This window comes from Dermacentor variabilis, chromosome 2, assembly GCF_050947875.1.
Source record: "Dermacentor variabilis isolate Ectoservices chromosome 2, ASM5094787v1, whole genome shotgun sequence".
Classification (NCBI taxonomy): Eukaryota; Metazoa; Arthropoda; class Arachnida; order Ixodida; family Ixodidae; genus Dermacentor; species Dermacentor variabilis.
In genome coordinates, this window is record NC_134569.1 from 211,370,598 (window position 1) to 211,392,877 (window position 22,280).

Here is a 22,280-nt window from a genome sequence, read left to right on the forward strand (position 1 = left end):
GTTTTGTTGGTTGCAGGTTGTAGCGGCGCGACTATCGCCTACGAAAGAACACGCTGATGCGCTCGACCTGTGCAGCCGTGGTATCGGCCTCTCCAGAGATCCCGCGGCACCACGGCTGGCTGGTCTAAATATACTGTGGCCACAGCAGCTACCTCTCCGCACCACCTCGCACAAATTGTTGACCCGAACGGCCCAGCCCAGCCACGCCAGGTCAGCGCACCGACTCTACCAAGGCGAGTGACGTAGCTTCACGCGGTCCAGCAGACGTCCCGCGGTTGTAGGGTGCCTGGGAATTCTACATTTACATGCCGGACATGAGCGTCATCCATCTCGGCAGCCACTTCCTTTTCAAGAAAGTTCCAGGCTCCGGCTGCGTTCCAGACTCCGGCTGTGTTCCAGGCTCCCGTTGCCAGCGCCCGGTTGTGACTTCTACGAGTACTTGCCGGCAGCCGTTCTTGCTCACCGCGTCACCTCGAGCGCCCAGTTTACTCCAGCTGAGGCTGCGTCACAGCCGCTCTGGCCATTTTAACCAACGCTTCCTTGCGCGTCTTGCCGTCCCACATCGCCAGCGTCCACCCATGCCGATCGTCCCCCCCAGCAAACCCCGGCCCCACCATCAAACCTCGACTCTGTCAGTGAGCCTCCTCGCCAGCTCAAACACAGCTGCGCAATGACTCTTTCCAAGGAATTAACTGGGCCAGAGGCAAGCGCTTTTAGCTACTCTACGGCCCGCCGCTCTCCTTCCTTGAACGTTCCCGCGAGCTTTCCCCTTTCCCTTCGGGGGCGCCTCACTCGTCACCAATTCAGAGGCTATCACACCGGCTCCAATAGGCGCAAATTTTAGTCTAGTAGGCACCGCGACGCCACGAGCACAACCTTCGCGATGCCTTCGGCGACCTCCGCCACCCTGATTCTATCGACATTCGAGATTTTACCGCAAACAGCAGCAAACGAGCCTTTCGATGTATGTGCTCACACCTTTCGCGCATGCATGGCCTACCGAAGTTTTGCCGGAGTAGCTCTGCCAACTGGTTTTGTCAGCTCGAGAATCACATCTACGTTAACAACTTGAGTGACCAATACTTGCGCTATCCCCACGCAAGTCGCGAGCTGCCAGACTGTGCCCTTTCGTAGCTCCGACTTCTAAAGGCCTGGACATCTACGACAACGGTGGCAGGTCGTGATTCCGCACTACGGCATCACAGTTGCACCTCGGTCGCAACCTACGCTGCCGGTGCTGCTGCCTCGTGTATCTCTCTCGGATTGCGTAACGTGTGGCTACCAATGACAGCGACTGCCACTACCAACAATACTACCGAGGCCGCTGTCAGCGTTGCATGCTGTCTGACGACAACGTCTTCAGCATTGTTCCTCTCAACGGCCTCATCCCTCGGCACGCGCCAGAAACCGGCCTATACGCTTCAGCTCTGCTTGCCGAGTTGCAACGCACAAGGCAACGCGCGCCTTGTGCACATATTTGAACTATCGCCTCCAGAGCCGGTGAAGAAGAAGAGGGCTCACGATCATAGAGCGCGAGAAAAAGAACAAGCTGGCGCTATGATGGAGACGATCAACATGCATGGGGCAAGGTTCAACACGCTAGAAATGGCAGACCACCCGTCTGTGACGTCACAGTCTACTCGGGCGTTATCGCTCGATAGCCAAAGCAACAACGTGGCCTCACAAAGGCCACCCCACGCCAACAACAAGGATGGCTGTGCAAACTGAAACGTTTCGCCTTTGGCAATGGAATTGTAGGGGCTACGTCCGCAAAAAGGCCCCCCTGCAACAATACATTCGAGCCAAAAAAGACAAACCCCAAGTCATTCAAACCCCAAGACAAATACCGCTACACCCTCGCTATCCGGCTATGACGTGACCGCAACGACACCGCAACAGAAATGTAGACGTATCGCCATGTTGGTCAGCAACAAGCTAGCCCACACGACACACAAAATCAATCACGACCGCAGCAATTGCGAATTCATTCTCACGGAAGTCTTCCCTCGAGCCAAGAACGCCAAGAGCATATTCATCCTAAACGTTTACAGCAGCCTCAAGCACAGAGCACAAAAATTTAGGCAAATTCTCCAGCTCGCCCGCAACCGTGCCGGCGACAACCCCATGATCGTGGCCGGGGACTTCAACGCCCCTAACACGGCCTGGGGATACGTCGCCAGCAGAGCCAAGGGCAAGTACTTACTAAACGACGCCGATGAACTTGGCCTAACGCTCATCACGAACGCCGAGTACCCAACAAGAACGGGTAACTCGGTCAATCGCGACACAACGCCAGATCTCACTTTCGTCCGCAACGTTCCAGATTATCAGTGGAACAACCTCTTCGAGGATCTGGGCAGCGATCATCACATTGTTGAGACAGCGATTGACACCCCATCCAGAGAAGCCAGAAAAATGACGTACCTCGACTGGGACAAGTTCCGCGAGTTCAGACACGAACGCCGAACAAGCAAACAATCCATTGAACAATGGACGTCGCAACTAAAGGCCGACATTAAGGCGGCCACGAAGGAAATAGAGACAGATCTCCCCGTTCAAAGCATGGACAGCCGACTGGCTCACATGCTCGAAGCCAAACAATCGCTCACCAGGAGATGGAAAGAACAAAGACACAATCGACGGCTGAGGAAAAGAATTTCTTCCCTCAACCGGCTGATTGCAGAATATTGCACACAACTATCTAACCAGCAATGGAACGAGGTGTGCGACGCCGCGGACGGCCGCATCAACAGCGGGACGACGTGGCACCTGCTCAAACATCTTTTAGACAGAACCAGAACCAAAGCGGACCAGGGTCGTACGCTGAACAGGATCATGCACGAGGAACTCAAAATTACCACGGAAAATGAGCTCATTGACCGTCGCGCCGACAAGTACCTCCCGCTGGCCAAAAATGCCAGAGGCACGACCGCCGAAGCATATCGCGGCAAGGCCAACCCAGAGCTAGACCGGGACTTCTCAACCGAAGAGATACGCACGGCGCTTCAGAACCTAAACAGCAAGTCAGCGCCGGGGCCGGACGGCGTAACTAACAAGGCACTTAGAAACCTCGACGAAACCTCAATCGAAACCCTCACAGAGGAAATCAACAAAATCTGGAGGAACGGAGCACTACCCGAAGACTGGAAAACGGCCCTCTTCGTGCTCATCCCAAAGCCTGGCAAGGTGCCCAACATCAATAACCTCAGACCTATCTCGCTGACGTCTTGCGTCGGCAAGGTAGCCGAGCACGCGGTCCTAAACAGGCTCTCGAGGCATCTCGAAGAAAAAGATGTCTACCCCGCAGCAATGATCGGCTTTAGACCCGGGCTATCCACCCAAGATGCCATCAAGCTCCTCAAGCATGACAGCAGTGACGCAGACACGAGAGACGCGAGAGTAATCCTAGGGCTAGACCACGAAAAGGCATTCGATAACTTATCACATGACTACATACTCAACACGAACTACAACCTCGACCTCGGCACGAGACTCTACGCTTATACAAAATCGTTCCTGAGCGACAGAACGGCCACCCTCCGTCTAGGGGAAATCAAGTCCCAGAAATACAAACTCGGAGGTAGGGGCACCCCGCAAGGTTCTGTCATCTCTCCGACGCTTTTTAACCTTGCGCTAGCCGGCCTAGGCAACAAACTGGATCGAATCGAGAAGGTCAAATACACGATATACGCAGATGACGTAACGCTTTGGGTCCCCGGAGGTAGCCTGGGATCAATTGAAAGCGCTTTGCAGCAAGCGATCGACGCGATCGAGGAACACCTCGCTCCCACCGGCCTGCGATGTTCGCCTGCGAAGTCGGAGCTCCTCGTCTACAAACTATCGAGAAGCGGTCCCAAGCCAGAGAAGGAAATCAGAGACACACAATCCATTACTCTCAGAACAAAAGACGGAGGAACCATTCCACACCCAGGTAGCGAAATCCTAGCCAAACTGGGTCATGACACCACAGTAATGGAGAATCTATATCAATGCGTTCCGACGGACACACGCAACTCCTACACGGTTCGCCCACTCCCGCGAAACATGAATCCCGCGCACCATCAACCCAGAAGGATGGCGCGCGGATCGTTCATCCTGCACGAAATACGTGATAAGGAGATCTTAGCTTGTTTTGTAGACGCGGCACAGTACCCGACCAGGAAGGCTTTCGTTGCCACCACGATCAATAAGCAGGGTCAAGTCACAAACGCTCTCACAGTCAATACCCACAAGTCCGAAGTAGCAGACCAGGTCGCCATCGCACTCACGCTCACAGACCCGACCACCACCCACGTCTACAGCGATTCACGCTCGGCCGTCAAAGCCTTTCAGAAAGGAGCAATTGCAAGCCAAGCTCTGCAAATAATCAATAGATCCGCACCGCTGCAGCATCACACCATCTGCTGGTTCCCGGCACACCTCGGAGATATCGAGGACGCCCCTCGCAATCTCAATGAGATGGCTCACAGGAGCGCGCGAGACCTAACCCTCCGCGACGCCACCTATTGTGGTCGTGACCATCCCAGCGAGAATCGTGACCCTCCCTCCACATATAACGAGATAACAAAGCACTTTTTTCTAGACCTCAGAAGCACACCTCACAATAAGCTCACCAGGCCTCAAGCCCTCACGTTCAGAATGCTTCAAACAAACACGTACCCCACGCAGAACAGACTACGTCCACTACATGACTGACCTATACAGAACATCATATTGCGAAAATTGCCATAGCACACTAGACGTACGTCACTTGCTCTGGCCGTGTGGTCGGACCCACGCAAACAAGGATCAAGAGTCCGCCAGGCTACAAGAAGCACTACGTAGCACGGACCTGGCGGAGTAGCTCTAGGCCGTCCAGCGAGCCCACGATGCGGCCAGGGAGTTACAACTCCCGGTTCCAACGTGGGAGTAGCCCGCTCTATGGGTCCTTGCGTCCCGTAGCTCGCAGGACCTTTCATTAAAGTTATTCAATCCAATCTCGACCTGAGCGGCCGAGGTAACGGCCGCTCGAGAGATACCGAGGCACCATGGCTGACCGGCCTAAATAAACCACGGCTACGGCGGCTACCTACTCATGCCGCCTTCCCACACAGAGCACCTTTCCCAGGCAAGCGCCCGAATAAGTACGTATTTACAATATGCATTTCTTGCGGCTGTCTGCCACAATGGGACGATAGGCACATTTCTTACCTTTACGGTCGTCGATATGTTCCAAGCGTAGTTGTGTGCGATGAGCCTTCCACATTTGTTGATGACTTTCGTAATCAAGGCAGCTCCACGGGATGTAGTTACCACGCCTGTCAAAAGTGCAGAGTATTTTTAGTGGAAATGTGTTTTAAGGAAAAGGCAAAGTAAATGTATTTTCTTCAAGCCAAAGTGGCAAAATTCTTCGTTGAGAACATTTTGCTGCCACACGGCCCCCCAGAAGTCCTCATCACCGACAGAGGAACGTCCTTTGCAGCGGAGCTCACTCAAGACATTCTGTAATACAGCCAGAGAAGCCACAGTAGGACATCTGCCTACCATCCGCACGCGAATGGTCTTACGAAGCGCCTGAATAAGACCTTCGCCGACATGTTAGCATGTACGTCGACGTCAAACACAAGACCTGGGACGCGTCCTGCCGTACGTAACCATCGCTTACAATAAGGCAGTGCAAGAAACAACACACATCACGCCGTTCAAGGTGGTTTACGACAGGAGCATGATGACGACTCTCGACGCCATGCTGCCGCACGTCACCGACGAAGAGAATCTTGACGTCACCACCTATCTGCAGCGCGCTGAAGAAGCCTGACAGCTCGCTCGCCTGCGTATCAAGAACCAGCAGAGGACGGACAGCTGACACAACCACAGAGAGATTCAACAAGAGCGGACACTCCCATAGAGCCTAAAACCCCTTAAACTTCGTAAAGTAGTGCCACGCTTTGAAGAATGCCTCCTCCTCCTCGCGCGCTCTGGGCGAGGCCGACGCCGCGTTGCCATTGGCGTAATAGCATCACGTGGGCCCTCGCGCCGTAATCAGCGCCATTTTTGCTCGAGAAGCGTCTACGGAGTGGCGAGGACCCCATGTTGGCGCCGTTGCTACGCTCGAGCAGTGTAGGCGGCGCCACGGTCGAGCAGGGAGCGTGAAAGGAAGGAGAAACGAGGAGTGAAGGCGGAGGAGGAGAGTGTCGGTACTTTGCGAAGTTTAAGGGGTTTTAATAGAGCCCAGTGGCGAAATTGACTGTAGCGCATCAAGCGGATGGGAATAACACCTTCCGGTTTCGGTTTTGGGCGCGCGCGCTTTGAACGCTAGCTGCTACACGCCACGCCGGATCGGCTGATCGGCACGACATTTTTTTTCGCCTCTACTGCTGAACCACGCGCGGCCTTGGCACGGAATCGTTTAATTATTTAGTAAAAATGATTACGAACGATGTTTACATGCCTCCACCGAATATGTGCCACGTGCAATTTCATGAAGACATCTTCTGAAATGATGAAATGCTTATTTTGCTCTATATAAATGCTCGTTCCGGGATTTTTGTAAATTCATCCAAAGTTGTGGCACCAGGTAAGCAGGATTCGTTGCTGTACGAAGCTCCACCGGATGCCATCAGTTGAAAAAAGTAAATTACAAGCATGTATCTTTTTCGTATATTGACCTAAAAGGAATATTGCGTATAGAGGCGAAACATGCGTAAGTGGTGAATCGGCGGCATTACAGATAAATTCACGTTGACATACATTTCGTAGAAAATAGACTCCTCCCTAACAACGCCATAAAATATGAAGAAAACATCAGATTTTCAGGCACCGTTCCCTTCCCGGGCATTATTTCCTGCACTTTAGGAGCACATATACACAAGTAACTGCACGTTTCCAAAACAACTTAGCCTCAGTCGACGTGATGGTACGCCAAATACACAGAGGTGGCCACAACACTGGTTCTCAACCAGACCATGTTACACGCTCGCGGACTCCAGACGAATTCGTGGGTGATAAGCCTGTTCTCAGTCGCTCAGAAGACAGATGGTGAAGTTCTTGGTTTTTGATCCCCTCGGCGTTATCTTTTACACATCCTGCCGGTGCAAGCAACACACTTCCGTGTTATCACTCTTGGCAATCACTCGTCGCGTTTTCGACGAGCGTGAGTATCGCAAGAAGATATACATATGTTGTTGCAGGGCCATAAATAGCGTCACAAACTTCTGCCACTTGTGCCACTAAAATTCAGAACACGCCAAACTCACCACGGCCGGCTTGCTTTTTTGCTAACTGCTTCACAAACCCAGGGAACTGACGACGACGAAGTTACTGTGCTCGGTTGCTGGTTTCCTTCTGGTGCTGCAGTTTTCTCTATTTACCTTATTTTCGTGCATCAGTAACAGGCAACGACGTTTGTGCTAATCCCTGAAGTCTTCTACTCTGCTGGGAGATCCTCCCCGCGGAGCTTGCCATGGAAGATATGGTCTTGGACACGTCCGGCGGTCAGCATAGACCGCCCGCGGCTCGGAAGCGGCTCAGTTCGGCAGTAGGATCCGACGCTACTGATTCCGAGCTTTCTGACTCAAGATCTAAAGATTCGGATGCTTTCATACCTGTCAAGCACCGCCGCCCACGACGGACGTCACCGGCATCGTCCTCAAGTGAAGGGACTGTCATATACAACACCATCAAGACTACAACAGTAGCTTTCACTCCCGTCGACGCGATGGTAAGCCTGAATGCTATCTCTTGACAGAAACTTAATGATTTCTTCTTCAAACTTGCCCCAGGACTAATCGAAGAGGTTCGCGTGAACCCCTGGAAAAATGTCATTGCTGTTAACACAACTGATGACAAGATGGTGCAAACTCTACTTGGTTTGTCTGAAATCTGTGGGGTCCACACGCGTCCCTACATAACACAGGGTACAAATATAGCAGCTGGTGTCGTATCTGATGTGGACTTGGATCTCAAAGACGACGTTTTTAAGAACATGATCGTTCGCACGCCACCATGCAAAATAATTAGCGTTCGAAGGCTAGGCTCGTCAAAGTGTATGAAGATACTTTTCGGCTCTGGAAAGCTGCCTAGTCATATAAAGGCTGGACTTGTGCGCTATCCTGTTCGACCTTTCGTACCACGGCCTTTGCAATGCCATAAATGTTTTAAGCTTGGTCATGTTCAGGGCTTTTGCACCAGAGATCTGGTCTGTGCCAAATGCGGTGGGAATCACCATGTAGATTCCTGTGAAAGTCAGGCATATCGGTGCCCTAACTGTAATGGTGAACATTTGGCAACAGATAAAGGATGTCCCTCATTGAAGAATGACCTAAAGGCACTAAAAGAGAAAGCCAAAAAGAAGGCAGCAGGAGATGACAGCTCCCGCCGCCGTAGTGCTGTCCCAGCGACTGGAAAGGCAGCGCGTTCAAAGAGTGACAAAGACACAACGCATCGGAAAGTAGGGGGGCGGAACTTCTGCCTCTCAGACACATCGTGGCCAGCACTTCCATCAAAACCGTCGGAACAAGTATCTACGAAGACTTCGACCACGGTGGAAAGCACTGCAAACACAGTACCTAAACCGGTATCAGCCAACGACGATGTGCAACTTGTCAATCTTCTAAAGATGCTTGTCAACGTCATCAGATCTCTAATCGCCGGTCGCCAGACACCAGCAGCGTCAGCAGCAGAGCAACTTTTGGAGGCACTCGTTCCTGTCCTCGACGGCCTCCGCTAGACGTTTTACCGGAAACAATTCCAACAGTTGTCAGCAGCCTCGCCTCTTTGTGCTGCAATGGAATGTCAGGTCGATGCGACCGCGGCACGCTGATTTAGTCCTTCGACTCATCGCTATGAAGACTCCACCAGACGTTATAGCGCTTCAGGAAATTAACTTAAGGAAAGACGAATATCGATAGCCAGGCTTCGTGGGTGTCCACAGTAACACTCGATGCTCGGAACCAGCTTGTGGCTCTTTCCAGTGTGGAGGAGGCGCATACGCGCAATGCTTCAAAAGCATCAGTGTACGTTCGTGCTGATTTGGAGTTCGCGGTTATTGACACAGACGGCATCTGTGACGATGAGTTTGAGTGTGTAGCTGTTACTGTGAGCCTCAGAGGTGTGTGTACGACGGTGGCAAGCATATACAACAGGCCTACATGTTCTTCCGATACCTCGCTACTTGAGAGCTTAGTGTCTCGGTGTGGGGCATCGTTTGTGTTATGCGGAGATTTTAATGCCCACCATCCACGATGGTGTAGCCGTCCCCAAGACAATCGTGGGACAGAGATTAACGAGATCATTATCAAAAATGATCTCCAAATACTGAATGACGGTTCACCTACATATATAGGTAGAGGAAAGGAGCATTCCACTATAGACCTTGCGATATCAACGAGAGATGTGTGCTTAGCCTGGTCATGTGAACCCGACCCGTGGGGCTCAGATCACCTACCCATTTGGTTAACACCAACACATACTGCGGGTCGCCAGGATGTCGTTTATACAGTGACTAACTGGGACAAGTTCCGACAGCTGATCTCAGAGGCACCATCTCAAGACAGCCTATTTAAACTTATGAGTGAGTGCTTACGAAAAGCTACAGTACAACGACGACGGAGTATCGGCAAACCAAATCCCGATCTAAAGCTTTTGCGGCTCCGCGCATGTCGACGGCGCGGTTATAGACGGGCACAGCGCTCTAAACGACGCACCGACTTGACTATATACAATCGCATTGATGCAGCCATACGGCGGCATACAAAACAGCTTCGTCGAAGGAGCTGGGAAGCTTTGTGTAGTTCATTGCACACTGGCAGTGGTTTTGGAAATGTATGGCGCATACTGAAGGCTCTCCGCACTCCTCAAATCTGCAAGAATCCTACAGCTGCATTGAGCATAGCGAGTGACCAGTCACCAAAAGTAATAGCGGAGGCATTCGCAGAGATTTTCGTCTCTTCTGCATCCAGTGACACCCCAATTAGCGACCTTCGTTCTTTGACAAGTCACAGCACCATAACCGCTTCCTACGGTCCAGCCTGCCAGATGGATGAGGCAGATTTCACTCTTGAGGAGCTGCGACACGCGCTGAGCCTCTCCAAACGTCGCACTGCTCCAGGCGAAGGTGGTGTGACGTACCAAGCATTGCGGAACGTTGATAAGAGTTTCCATGACCGTATATTGGACGAGTATAATGAAGTATGGAGAGCCGGTGTAATCCCTGCTGAATGGAAATCGTCCGTGGTAATACCAATTTTAAAGCCCGGGCGTCCTGCAAGGCACCTAAAGTCCTACCCACCAATATCCGTAACTTCAAATGTCATCAAGTTAATGGAGCGAATGGTCTTGTTTCGTTGAGATGTCAGGCTAGAGGAGCTGAACTTTTTCCCCTGATGTCATGAGTGGCTTTCGGCGCCGCCGCTAGGCTCTGGACAGCATATCAGACCTTGTCTCAGCACTCGAATTTGCTAAAGAAAACAAGCACTCTGCCTACATGCTCTTCCTAGACATACAGCAAGCTTTCGATTCAGTTCCGCATAAGGCGATTATTTTCGCTCTTGCAACCGCGGGAATTTCGGGTCGTCTGCTACAACTTGTGCATAATTTTCTATCGGAGCGCCGTATGAAAGTGCGTGTCGGAGGAGTAACTAGTGAATGCCGAAATGTGAAGTGCGGTGTGCCACAGGGCAGCGTCTTATCGCCGCTTTTGTTTAACACCGTACTCGCCGCACTTCCAAGTCGTTTGCCTCGGGACACTGATTTCCCTGTGAGCATAGCTGTCTACGCAGATGACATTGCTCTGTAGATAAGCGGCCCTTCGCAGCTTGGTCCGCGGCTTCGTGCAAGCTTGCAAAGAGCTCTCGACGCTACTTCAGAGTATTTGGATGAAGTTGGACTGCTCATATCACCTGCTAAGTCGGCTGCAATAGCATATCACCCTAAACAACGCGCTCGTCGAACAATGAGCCGACTGTATCTTGACGAAACGCCTATAAACTGGGTGCGACAACACCGTTATTTGGGGTTAATTGTGGATGATCGCATCTCTTGGCGTCCTGCCGTTAAATCTGTACGACGCAAATCGCACTCCCTCCTTAAGTATGTGGCCGCCTTGACTGCTCGAGGTGCTGGCTGCGACCAAACAACGGCTCTTCAGGTGTACCAGTCATCTGTACTCTCAGGCATGCTGTACGCATTACCAATTTTGAACATACCACATAGTTTGATGGCCCAACTGGAGCGAGATCATCGCGTTGCCCTTCAACTAATGCTTGGATTACCTCGTGAGGCGCAATCTATTGCATTACTCACTGAAGCGCATCAGTTACCCCTGAGGCTGCAAGCAGATCAGAGAGCTCTATCATATTGAGCGTCTGCACCGCGCATCGAATGGTCATTCGCTCCTTGATCGTCTCATTAACCGCCCGTTATCTCGAATGGGAAAAATGGCGGCTTTATTTATGAATATCACTACCATTTCTGAACATGCTGCTTCAAATACGTCTCCGCCTCCAAAAGGTATCACGAAACACGTACTTCCCATTTACCTCACAATCCCTGACATGCACAAAAAGTCTCATATGGCGGTTTCGGCAATATTCCAATTGGCTCAGTCTCACATGTTCGCAAAGTTTCCAGATTCAAGTTTTCACGGATGCATCTGTACACAACGACGGTCAAGGCGCCTCTGCAGCTTTTTTTCTGCCCTTCAACTAAAGTACGACGTACATTTCAAATACCTCATCCAGCTTCGTCAACAACTGCAGAACTAGCAGCGATTAATGTTGCATTGAAATACGTGCAAGAGGAGTTAACTACATCGAAAGTTGTCATCTTTACGGACTCCCGTGCTGCCCTTAGCAGGTTACAACGCAGTGAGCTTGATTGCCCACTTGTGCGCAGCATTACTGACTCTGCGAGCAAAATTACATCACGTGAGGTATCTGTCGTCGCTCAATGGATACCTTCACACGTAGGAATCGCCGGAAATGAAGAAGCTGATCGGCTCGCTTCAAGTTGCGCTCATAACAACTGTGACTGCCCAGAAATTCTGTGCAAGCTTGATGACGCTCGTCTCCTGATACGTCGCCACCTACTTAAGCAGCATCCAGATCAGCGTGTCGCAAATGGAACGTTCCCGCCCCGTGTTCGTGGTCGAGGCTTGCCTCGTCGCGCTAGAGCACAACTGCTCAAGCTGAGGGTTGGTTGTGTGAACGTGCACGAACGTTTATACAGACAAGGGCGTGTGGCAAGTCGATTCTGTGCGTCTTGTGGCTGCTACGAGACACTTCAGCACCTTATATTTGAGTGTCCCGCTTTCAGTGCGCTGCGCATGTCGCTAGTGAGAAACTATCACCTGTTTGGCCTGCGGTGAGCGACACTCGAGGAATGCTTATACCCCAGTGGTTGTGCATCTAAACGTGATCAGGCCCATCGCGCCCTACTAACCTTTCTAGAGCTAACCAACTTAGGTTCACGTTTGTAGCGTGAACGTTCAACATTCTGTAGTAGCGTGACCTTCAGTGACCGGCCCTACTGTGTGTGATCTGTACTGTGTCCTAACGCTTCTTCCTTCGAAGATGGGAAGTGGCGGGTTCAAACACCTTGTAGTGTATATTGTGAACCGACTACCAGTGAAACGGTGATTGCGTGCAGCTATACTTGGCGTCTTATCGTGGAGCGCACAATTAGCCGCATAGCAAACTAGCCATGGATGTGATTGATAATTGTGGAGGCTGTTCGATGCGGTGTCACTTTAATTCCGGCTGCAGAGTCGAAACTCGGCGGAACAACGTGCTCGTGTACTGTGTTCTACTTTAGTCTTTAGATTTGTCCTGTTGCTCTTCCTTTCCTCTTTCCTCCCTTCCTTCCTATCTTCCGTTTCTGTGTTGCTGTCACCTCCCTTCAGAAGAGTAGGCAGGCGTTGTGCCCCTTCCGGTGGCAGTTGCCAGCCTGTTCCTCGCTTTCCCTTTCCTGCTAACTGTATATATGTGTATATGTGTTCAAAACAAATAATAATAATAATAATAATAATAATAATAAACCCAGGCGCAGCAAACATGCCTCAGAGGTATTCCAAAAGGTTACGAAATTAAATACAATAATTTTGGGGGTCAGAGAATGAGTCACGAACTTGTCCCAGTAAGATTCAGCACGCGCGAAACCGCGGCACACAACCGAGCTGCTTTTCGCTAACTGCGGTACAACGCCAGGCGTGGCGCGCGTACCTGGGAAGTATCCCAACAAGTAGCGAAATAGAATAGTGTTGGGCGTCAGGGAAACCGTTATGGCGTCAGGGAAACCGTTATGAACTTGCCCCAGTAAGATTCAGTACATGCTAAACCGTCACCGGGGCTCACCCAACCCTAATAACTGCGTCAGCAAGGGCTGAGATTCGAAAAGGCGCAGTGGAAGAGACTGCTTCATTACTAATCTTCCTGTTTAAAAGCCAGCTGAAGAATTCCCATCGCCAAGCGAAGTCCCTTTATGTGCATTGCCTCCAAGCGCTCGAATTGGCTTGGTGATGGTGATATTAGGGGCAGTAGAGCGAAATCGGAGGATGCTGCGCATGCTCCCATTTCAATGCGGCGCCAGGGTGGAATTTTACAACGGTTCTGAAAACGAACTCTTCCCTTCGCCGCTAACGTCACTAAATGTGCCACTCCCAAGCCGGGGTTGGAAGAAGGGGAGGACCAGATCAATAGACGAGAGAGTGCTACCTCTGAAGTGTACGTCATCGAATGACGAGCTAATTGAGAAATTGCAGAATGTTTCTGCTCGCTAATTAAATATAGACTATAAATGAATATTGTTACGCCCACAAAAGGCGTTACTTTGAAGCCGGGTAGTGCTAGATGCGATGGCCTTGATCAGCTGAGCGCCTGTCGAGATTCAGCTTGCCAGCCACCCATCGTCTTCTTCGTTCACCACTCTTCGGTGCCCCCGCATACTGTTTGTTCAGGCGTGAACCCACTATGCACGTAAGAGCGCCACATTTCCCTCCGCGCAGACGAAGCCCGCCGGGCAAGTCAAACAGGCGTCGAGAAATAAAGGGCTTTAAACGGGCGACATGCGAAAGTTCAGTCTTTGCTGACCGTCGGCCATTTGATGTGAGACTTGCTATGCGGTAGGTTAATTCGCTGATATGCTCAGTAATAACATAGGGTCCAACATAGTGGGACAGCAGCTTTTCACATAATCCAAGTTTCCTGGTTGGTTTCCAGAGCAACACTAAATCACAAGGAGAAAGGAAGTTAACCGAGGGGCCCGATTTTTATTAGTCATATCATGAGAAGCCAACAAACACTGACACCAAGGACAACATAGGGGAAACTACTTGTGCTTAATAAGTGGAATGAAGAAACAATAAATTAAAGGAAATTGAAGTGGATGAAAAAACAACTTGCCGCAGGTGGGAACCAACCCCACAACCTTCGCATTTCGCGTGCGATGCTCTACCAATTGAGCTACCGCGGCGCTGTTTTCCCATCCACTTTCTTGGGTATTTATGTGTACTAGTAGAACCCTGGGAGTGTTCGCCAGCGCCACCACTCATAGACCTTGGCGGCGGACGTGGAACGTCCTTGTTGCCGCAGGCGTCACGAGAACGTGATCGTTTTGGGTGAAGGCAACTGGTCAATAAACCCACATATGCTACCTGAAGGCATCAATGTTGCCGGATTCGAGACCCTCGTTATGTAATAAACGAGAAGAAAGGGGATTAACCGAGGGGCCCGATATTTATTAGTCATATCATGAGAAGCCAACAAACACTGGCACCAAGGACAACATAGGGGAAAGTACTTGTGCTTAATAAATGGAATGTAGAAACGATACGTTAATGGAAATTAAAGTGGATGAAAAAACAACTTGCCGCAGGTGGGAACTGAACCCACAACCTTCGCATTTCGCGAAGGGTTTATGTGTAGTTACGCTCGGACTTATTTAAACAGCGACTCGCGTTACTTTGAAGCCGGGTAGCGTTAGATGCGATGGCCTTGATCTGCTGAGCGCCTGTCGAGATTCAGCTAGCCAGCCACCCGTCGTCTTCTTCGTTCACCACTCTTCGGTGTCCCCGCATACTGTTTGTAGAGGCGTGAACCCACTATGCACGTAAGAGCGTCACAATATTATACGGCAACTTCTAAAGTATAAACGTGTTGCGCCCGGCGTTTACGCAATGCAGAAGTAATTTATTAATGTCATTCGCTTGAGCTGCATTTCGCTAACTGCGTCACATAGCCGGGTGCGGCAAGCGTGCCCAAAAACTACCGAAATAAGTTACAATAGTGTTGGAGCTCATAGAAAGCGTTGCAAACATTCCCCAGTACGAGTCCTCAACTCAAATGAACTGCGCCAGAACGGCCGAGCTGTTTTTCGCTAACTGCGTAGCTAGTCTCGGTTTTGTGCCGTAAGCCCAAATTTGCTCGATATGCGTCGCAGACTCTCGAACAAAATTTCTTACCTTGCCGTAGTCCAATATTGCAGTGGTGCCGTGTCGTAATGCAGAAGGAACGCAAGCAAACGCCAGGAGCCGAACAAGCGGGCTACGTTTGTTGAGCTTCGCATGCTTCACGAACTTTACATGCGCAGCCGACTTCGCTCTCTTCGGTGGCACGTCTGGCGCATGACGCATCATATGGCGCGTATGGCGTGTCGCTAGCTTGTTGCTAGGTGACGCAACAAAAATACGTCGCGAAGTATAAGTTTATTTATACGCACAACTTTTTTAGTTTTAGCCGGAAAGAATAAAAATAAATAAGACGTTGCCTCTAAGTTCATTTCACATTCTTTTTTCCGATGCTCGCGTCAACTAACGGATGGGATAGGCGTGACGTGTTTCCTGTTGCCAGTTTTCGCCGAGTGTCCCCTCTTGTTGAATTTCTTTGCGTATGCTACAACCTTCGACGACGCTACGTCGAGTACCAGCTCGGCGACCGTGTTGGGGTTTCGACTCCAATACGCCGAAAAGGACTTAGCGAGAAGCTTTTACGGCGCTATTTCGGACCCTACAAGATCATCCGACGCACTAGCGCGCTCGACTGTGAGGTCGTACCAGAAGTCATTTCGCTATCCCAGCGGCGTCGCTCACAGCCTTAAATAGTACACATTGTGCGACTTAATCCGTTCTACCAGCGCTAACGAACTTTGGGGCTTTGCATAGCTGAACTCTGCACCTTCTATTTATGGACTGTCACTTTGGAATTTGTTTCATAGTTGTTCTGTTACTTTTGTTTCATAAGTGTCCTTTTGTGTTTCGCTCTCTTATGTTTGTAGCATCGGCACGATGCATTTTAAGAGGGGTTATTGACACGTGTACTTGTTTACCTTTATCGGGTGACCACGTTTCACCGCCTAACAAATGTTATCGCACAGTGCAGGACGCGCATGCATGTATCGGAAGTTTCTCGAAAGTTATCGCTGGTTCTATCCGCTGTCTGTTGTCACCGAACCTTGTGTAATCTGATTTCATCGCACGAAGCGAATGGTGTAGAACTCTCTGGAAGGCACGTGAGCCCCAGCAATTACTCTGAAACCTTCGATGACTGGTATACAAAAGCCCACGCGCTTGACCCGCTAATCAGACTTTCGACGATCGCCGACGGTGTTCGCCGCTATCGCTGTTCTTTGAGTGTAGCTTGCTCTTGAGGGCACAGGTTCACCCTATAAAACGCTAGTCTCGTTATTCAGTTTTGCTGCCTTCTTCACCGTCACTACCACGTGACAAGCCTACGACATGAGGTTGGGTACATTGAGGCTGCAGGTAACGTCCGAGAAAGACCATGGCAGGTCAAGGCGACTTCTTTGAACCATTCCAATCTTAATATCGACAGGTGTTCAAGGGCCGAATCTTATACCGGTTCGGAAGGGTAACGGTTCGCTTGGCCTTATCTGATTGAGCATAACTTTGTTTGCGTCAGAGGCCCTGAGAAACAACGGGGTGGCACCGCATATCATGATCACGTCACGCATACGTCAATCATTTCCAAAGAGTACCTGTCTTTGGCTAAGAGTGAAACCGGCGAAGGGGTAGTCCATTTTGGGTTCCGTCGCTGTGACTTGGCTGCTGGCTTGTGACCCTGGCCGCGCGCGCCGGTCGCGAGCGACCCCTGAAACACGCGGGCATCGCGCGCGCGTGCGTTGGTTGCTTCGGAGACTTACTTGCCCTTGGCGCTGCTCTTTCGATGTCGACCACGGCTGGAAGTGCGATACGCGTTCGAAGAAATAACTGATAATGATTCGCACCGCCCCTGCCGGCTTTCTAAGTAGACCTTTTGCAGGCTACGCTATCAACTGCAGAAGACTCGGCTGCAAGCGTACCAGTCGTCATTCCACGCAGAGGAAGGAATTGCGCGTTGCAGTTTGTCACCACCGGCCTGCAGCCCCCCGAAGTCAGTCTGAAGTGAAGCATTCATCGGATTAGCCTAGATCTCTGCTGCCGACACTGTTCCCGAGGTTGCTCTCGCAAGTACTGTGTTGGCAGCTAGAGGGGCTGGGTCAGCTTACCCGGGAACTCCGCTTCAAAGCCAAAGCCAGATATTTATTTGCACGCATGGTGAGATCGAATTCCCAGTACTATCGTCAGCGTGAATAACTCGCAGATCACCATTCAGCAATCATAAGTGTTCAACCTAGGCTGGTTCAGCGCTTCCTTCGTTAGGCTGATAAAACTATAGTCAGGACTGGAAGATATTGGGGGGATCTCTTATTTCGCTGCCCTTTTTTCTAGTTCGGGAGTGCCGCACTTTCGTGGTCAATTTCACGGCACAGCACGCATCGTCAGCACCGCGCTTTTCAATTTTACTTCGCGCTGGCAATGCAGGCCCCGGATATTGTAATGTTTGATTTCAGGTTCCATTGCTTCTAATACGCAACGCGCCGTGGGGCAGCTCGCAGCGATAGCGGCAGCGCGGCGACGAGCGAGTCATGTGCGAGACGATCACGGAGGCCGAAAAAAGAAGGAAAATTGATGTAGTCGGCTAGTAAAGATGGCCCTAAGAACCAGGGCCGCTACCTGGTACACGTTAGAAAAGCCGACGTTCGATTTCACCTCACGCGATTGGACTAGGCCGCAATATTGGCGCAGCCTGGACAATCGCGCGAGGCGAAATCGAACGTCAGCTTTTCGAACGCGTACAAGATAGCGGCCCAGCAGCTCACGGTTTCGTCGCCCTCGCTACTTATGAAGTGCTGGCAATGCATTCCTGTTGCGTACATCGTGCAAGCTCCTGGTAGCAGACGACATAGCGCTTACGTTCTGCCAACTCATTTACGCTTGCGATACCACCTGTCGGCCGCGAATGATAAAGAATGACATTACTAAATTACTTCTCCATTGCGTAAACGACCGGCACCACACGTGTATACTTCAGAAGTTGCCGTATAATATTTATTTAAAGTCTATATTTAATTAGCAAGCAGAAACATTCCGCAGTTCCTCTATTAGCTCGTCATACGATGATGTACACTTCAGAGGTAGCACTCTCTCGTCTAATGGTCGGGTCCTCCCCTTCTTCCACCTCCGGCTTGGGAATGGCACATTTAGTGACCTAAGCGGCGAAGTGAACGGTTCGTTTTCCGAGCCGTTTTCAGAAACCACCCCAGCGACGCATTGAAATGGGAGCATGCGCAGTATCCTCCGATTTCGCTGTACTGATAACAAGTCGTATTTTCTGTCAGCTGCCGCTAATATCACCATCACCGAGCCAATTCGAGCGCTTGGAGGCAGTGCACAGAAAGGGACTTCGTTTGGTGATGGGAGTTCTTCAGCCGGCTTTTAAACAGGAAGATTAGTAATGAAGCAGAGTCTCTTCCACTGCGCCTTTCGGCACCTCAGCCCTTGCTGACGCAGCTATTAGAGTTTGGTGAGCCCCCGCAGGCGCGGCGCTTATGCGGCGACTAAGAGCAAGAACTTGCTGCGATTTCAATGCGGCGCTGAACACCTTTCGATTTTAGGATTGGAATGGATTAAAGGAGTCGCTTCCACGCGCCATCGTCTTACTCGGACGTTACCTGTAGCCTCAGTGTACCCAACCTTCCGACAAAACGCACCATTTAAACTGCCGAAACAAAGATTCTTATGCTAGACCACTTGAGCACGGCGTTTCAAAGCCACCTACAAGTGTACACAGAAAGTCGGTGTGTGCAAAAACAGATAGCTGCAAAGCGGCATTCTGCATTCCCTCTGTTGATATGTCATGGTCTGGCCGCCTGGATCGCGTAGTTTCGACTACAACAATAGAAAGTGCCGCAATTGCCTCGGCCTTGCGAAAACTATATGCCTATTCCGCACGTGACGTCGTGGGGCTGACGGACTCAAAGTCGGCTTCAAAACGATTACACCGTGGCCTACCTCGATAGAAGTGTACAAGGTAATCTCTGACACTGATCAAAGTTTCAAGGAGCAAGGGATTTAACGTGACATTTCAGTGGATCCCATCCCACGTAGGAATTGACGGAAATGAAAAAGCTGACGCTCTTGCTCGCCTAGCACTGACATGTGTCCCAAAAGTAAGAGCGCCACAGACTTTTCAGAACCTTAAGGATGCAATCCGAATTTACCTTAGGGAGATCAACCATACTCCGCACCAAGCCTGTGTGAGCCATGGACTTATTCGCAAAGAAGTAACGCTATCGTATCACATCCGAACCGAATCCGCGTACAGCACGGCTTGGTTATTCAAGACTGGACGATGCGCTCCCCCGCTCTATGACATCTGTGGCGATGTCGGCGACATCGAACATTTCATTTGGCTATGCCCTCAGTGCGACACAGAAAGAAAATCGATGGTGGGCAGCCTGCAAAAGGATGGTCTTTCGCACAGGCCCTTTGAAGACGTCGTTTTCCCCAGAGGGCCTGCGGCTTTCCGGAAGACAGTGCAAAGACTGCTAACTGCCTTCATGCGAGACATGGGGCTCTTCGACACGTGGTTACCCACATTCTGACACTCACAGGAGGCTCAGGTGGAACAATTGCCTTATATATGTATGCCAGCCTACTCCCGCCTGCTGCAATAGCACCACCACTAGCACCTACAAAGCGATAAAGCGTAAGATAATTTTTATACGCACGGGCGCCGACTTTCCCGGCTTGTACAATTATTAAAAGGACTTAGAATTGCGATATTTAGTATAATGTTTGTAAACAGGGATAACGTGCACCAGAAACGCGGGCCAACGTTTCGATAGGAGGACCTATCTTCGTCAAGGGTGGCCTTGTCATTCTCAGCAGGTTAGTTAAAACCTACCGAGGATGACGAGGCCGCTCGTGTTTTCGTTCTCACAAGAGGCGGTGCTGCATTTTGAAGACACTAATAATGAATTTTTTGAGCTCAACCTCCGGCACACATAAATGAAGAATCAAATTACTTGAATCAACGTATGTTGAATAAATTGCCGACGAAACCAAGCATCCGTGCCTTGGAAGCCTTTTGCACTAAGTAAATCGTGTAGCGCGCAGTTTAATTCGGCTTAAAGTCGTAGCAATTTAGCACTCTTTACTATTTAATGTGCCTGAGTGCATTTTTGTAACGAATGTACGCTGCACAAATTTGGCTGAGATCAGGTACACAGCGTTCTAGTATTAAAAGCTTGGGCGTAGGGAATTCTAGGAAACAATGAAAAGCACAGAGATAATAAGAAAGGAGGAATAAAAGCTAATGTTAATAATAGTAGCTTTATTGCCTCCTTCCAGGGATATATAATTGGCGAGGGTGGTCCGCGAATGATGAACAGTACTTAGAAACGAAAAACTTAGTTCGTTAGGGTCCTCCTCTGGGACTGCCCTTGGCTGGACAGCCTGGACAATACACTGGCGCCGCGCAGGTGCAGGTGTTGTGTCGCAACAAAAAGTACTGTACTCCTTCGAAAACATTTAGCTTACCTGTCGCTCGTGTTTCTTCCTTCTCTTTTAATTAAAGCTATGAATAACCATAACTATTGCCGACGACATGTTACTCATATGAGCGAGAGACACAAACCAATAAAAGAAAGCGAAACAGTGGAAAAATTTACGTTAGCACCACTTTGATATAATGATGCCAGCGTCACGCGCCGTAAGTATTGACGGTGATGTTAAGGGCTCGCCTCTAAGATTGGGTGACTTACCGTGGCCTTTACCGCATGGCACAAAACTTTGGCGTCGGGTCGCTATGCCCACGGAGCAGAGCCCAGCTAGACAAACCAACCACGACGAAGCCCTCATAGCGCCGAATTCGACGCCTTCAAACGCGCTTCCAACTATGCAAACTTGGTCCACGCTAAAACGCACCGGGAATGTGTGCACAGTTGAGCTCACCGTACGTTTGATGAAGAACTAGGCTGTGGAGTGAGCCTTTTGAAGATCAATGGCAAATTCGCCCTCTCGGAGCACACGCGGCTCTTGATGACCTTTATAGTTAAAACGGGATCCATTGTAGCATATATTCGCCCCAAGACCACTTTTCCTCTTGGACATTCCGCGATAATAATTTCGCTATTACGAATATTACTAGCGTCTTTTCCCATGAATCGCAGGCACAGGACTCTTGCCTGAATACGTGACCAGATTTGGGTAAGGTTGGTTGATTGAATTATTTCAAAACATTTCACCTAATAACAGGGTAAGCTAATATGATGAGGAAATAAAAATTGAAACACATATGTAGGTATAATCACTTGCCCTTTAAAAATAATCGCATGAAACGCACGCGTGACACCAGAAGTCGAGCAGCAGTGGTTGATTTGTTGAAAGCTCTATGATTAATGTACATCGACCTACTTGGATTCTGTATGGCAGACGCTAAAACAGTCGCTCGTGTTTCTGACTAGTGAACGTCGACTGCAGTACGACACAAGCCTCAGTCAGGTATTGTGATATGACGTAACTGAAGTTTCCGTCTGTTTAGTGAAGAATTAGCTAGCAAGGATATTTAAATCTTGAAGGGAGCGCTGAAGCGCTCATGTGTAATAGCACTTACTTGGTATTGAGACGGGTATGTTTTACTTTTTCCGGTGACCGCTTTTCGCTGGTTCAAACGACACCGCTGCATATACGCCTGCATTTATCAGAACATCCTTGACTACTGTAGCCGATTCTATCTGTCTGGGTTGTCTGCCGAATTTTGGAAAGATAATGCATGCGCCACGCCAATACTGGCGTGCATTCTACGAACCTACGTGAGCAACGCTCAGAGGTTCATTGGGCCATGTATAAATAACAGTCCGCTTGTCATATTTACGATGATCGACGAGTATACTCTCAACTATCATTTTACTGAGTGTTATACCCATGCCAAGCGTACAAGTGTACTCACTGGGAGTGCACTTCGGGA

The 22,280-nt window shown here is 50.1% G+C and overlaps 1 protein-coding gene across 2 annotated transcripts in view; it reads right to left on the minus strand.

The window, feature by feature from the left end:
- The window catches only part of LOC142571174 (uncharacterized), a 62,607-nt gene extending 41,422 nt beyond the window's left edge, over positions 1-21,185 (minus strand). For both annotated transcript variants that reach the window (XM_075679448.1, XM_075679447.1), the window contains exons 1-2: positions 21,076-21,185; positions 5,191-5,297 (exon numbers count right to left, since the gene is read on the minus strand). In XM_075679448.1, coding sequence (XP_075535563.1) covers positions 5,191-5,297; positions 21,076-21,172 — 204 coding nt within the window. In that variant the 5' untranslated portion in view covers positions 21,173-21,185. The remainder of the gene's footprint in view (positions 1-5,190; positions 5,298-21,075) is intronic.
- Positions 21,186-22,280: the final 1,095 nt, after the last annotated feature.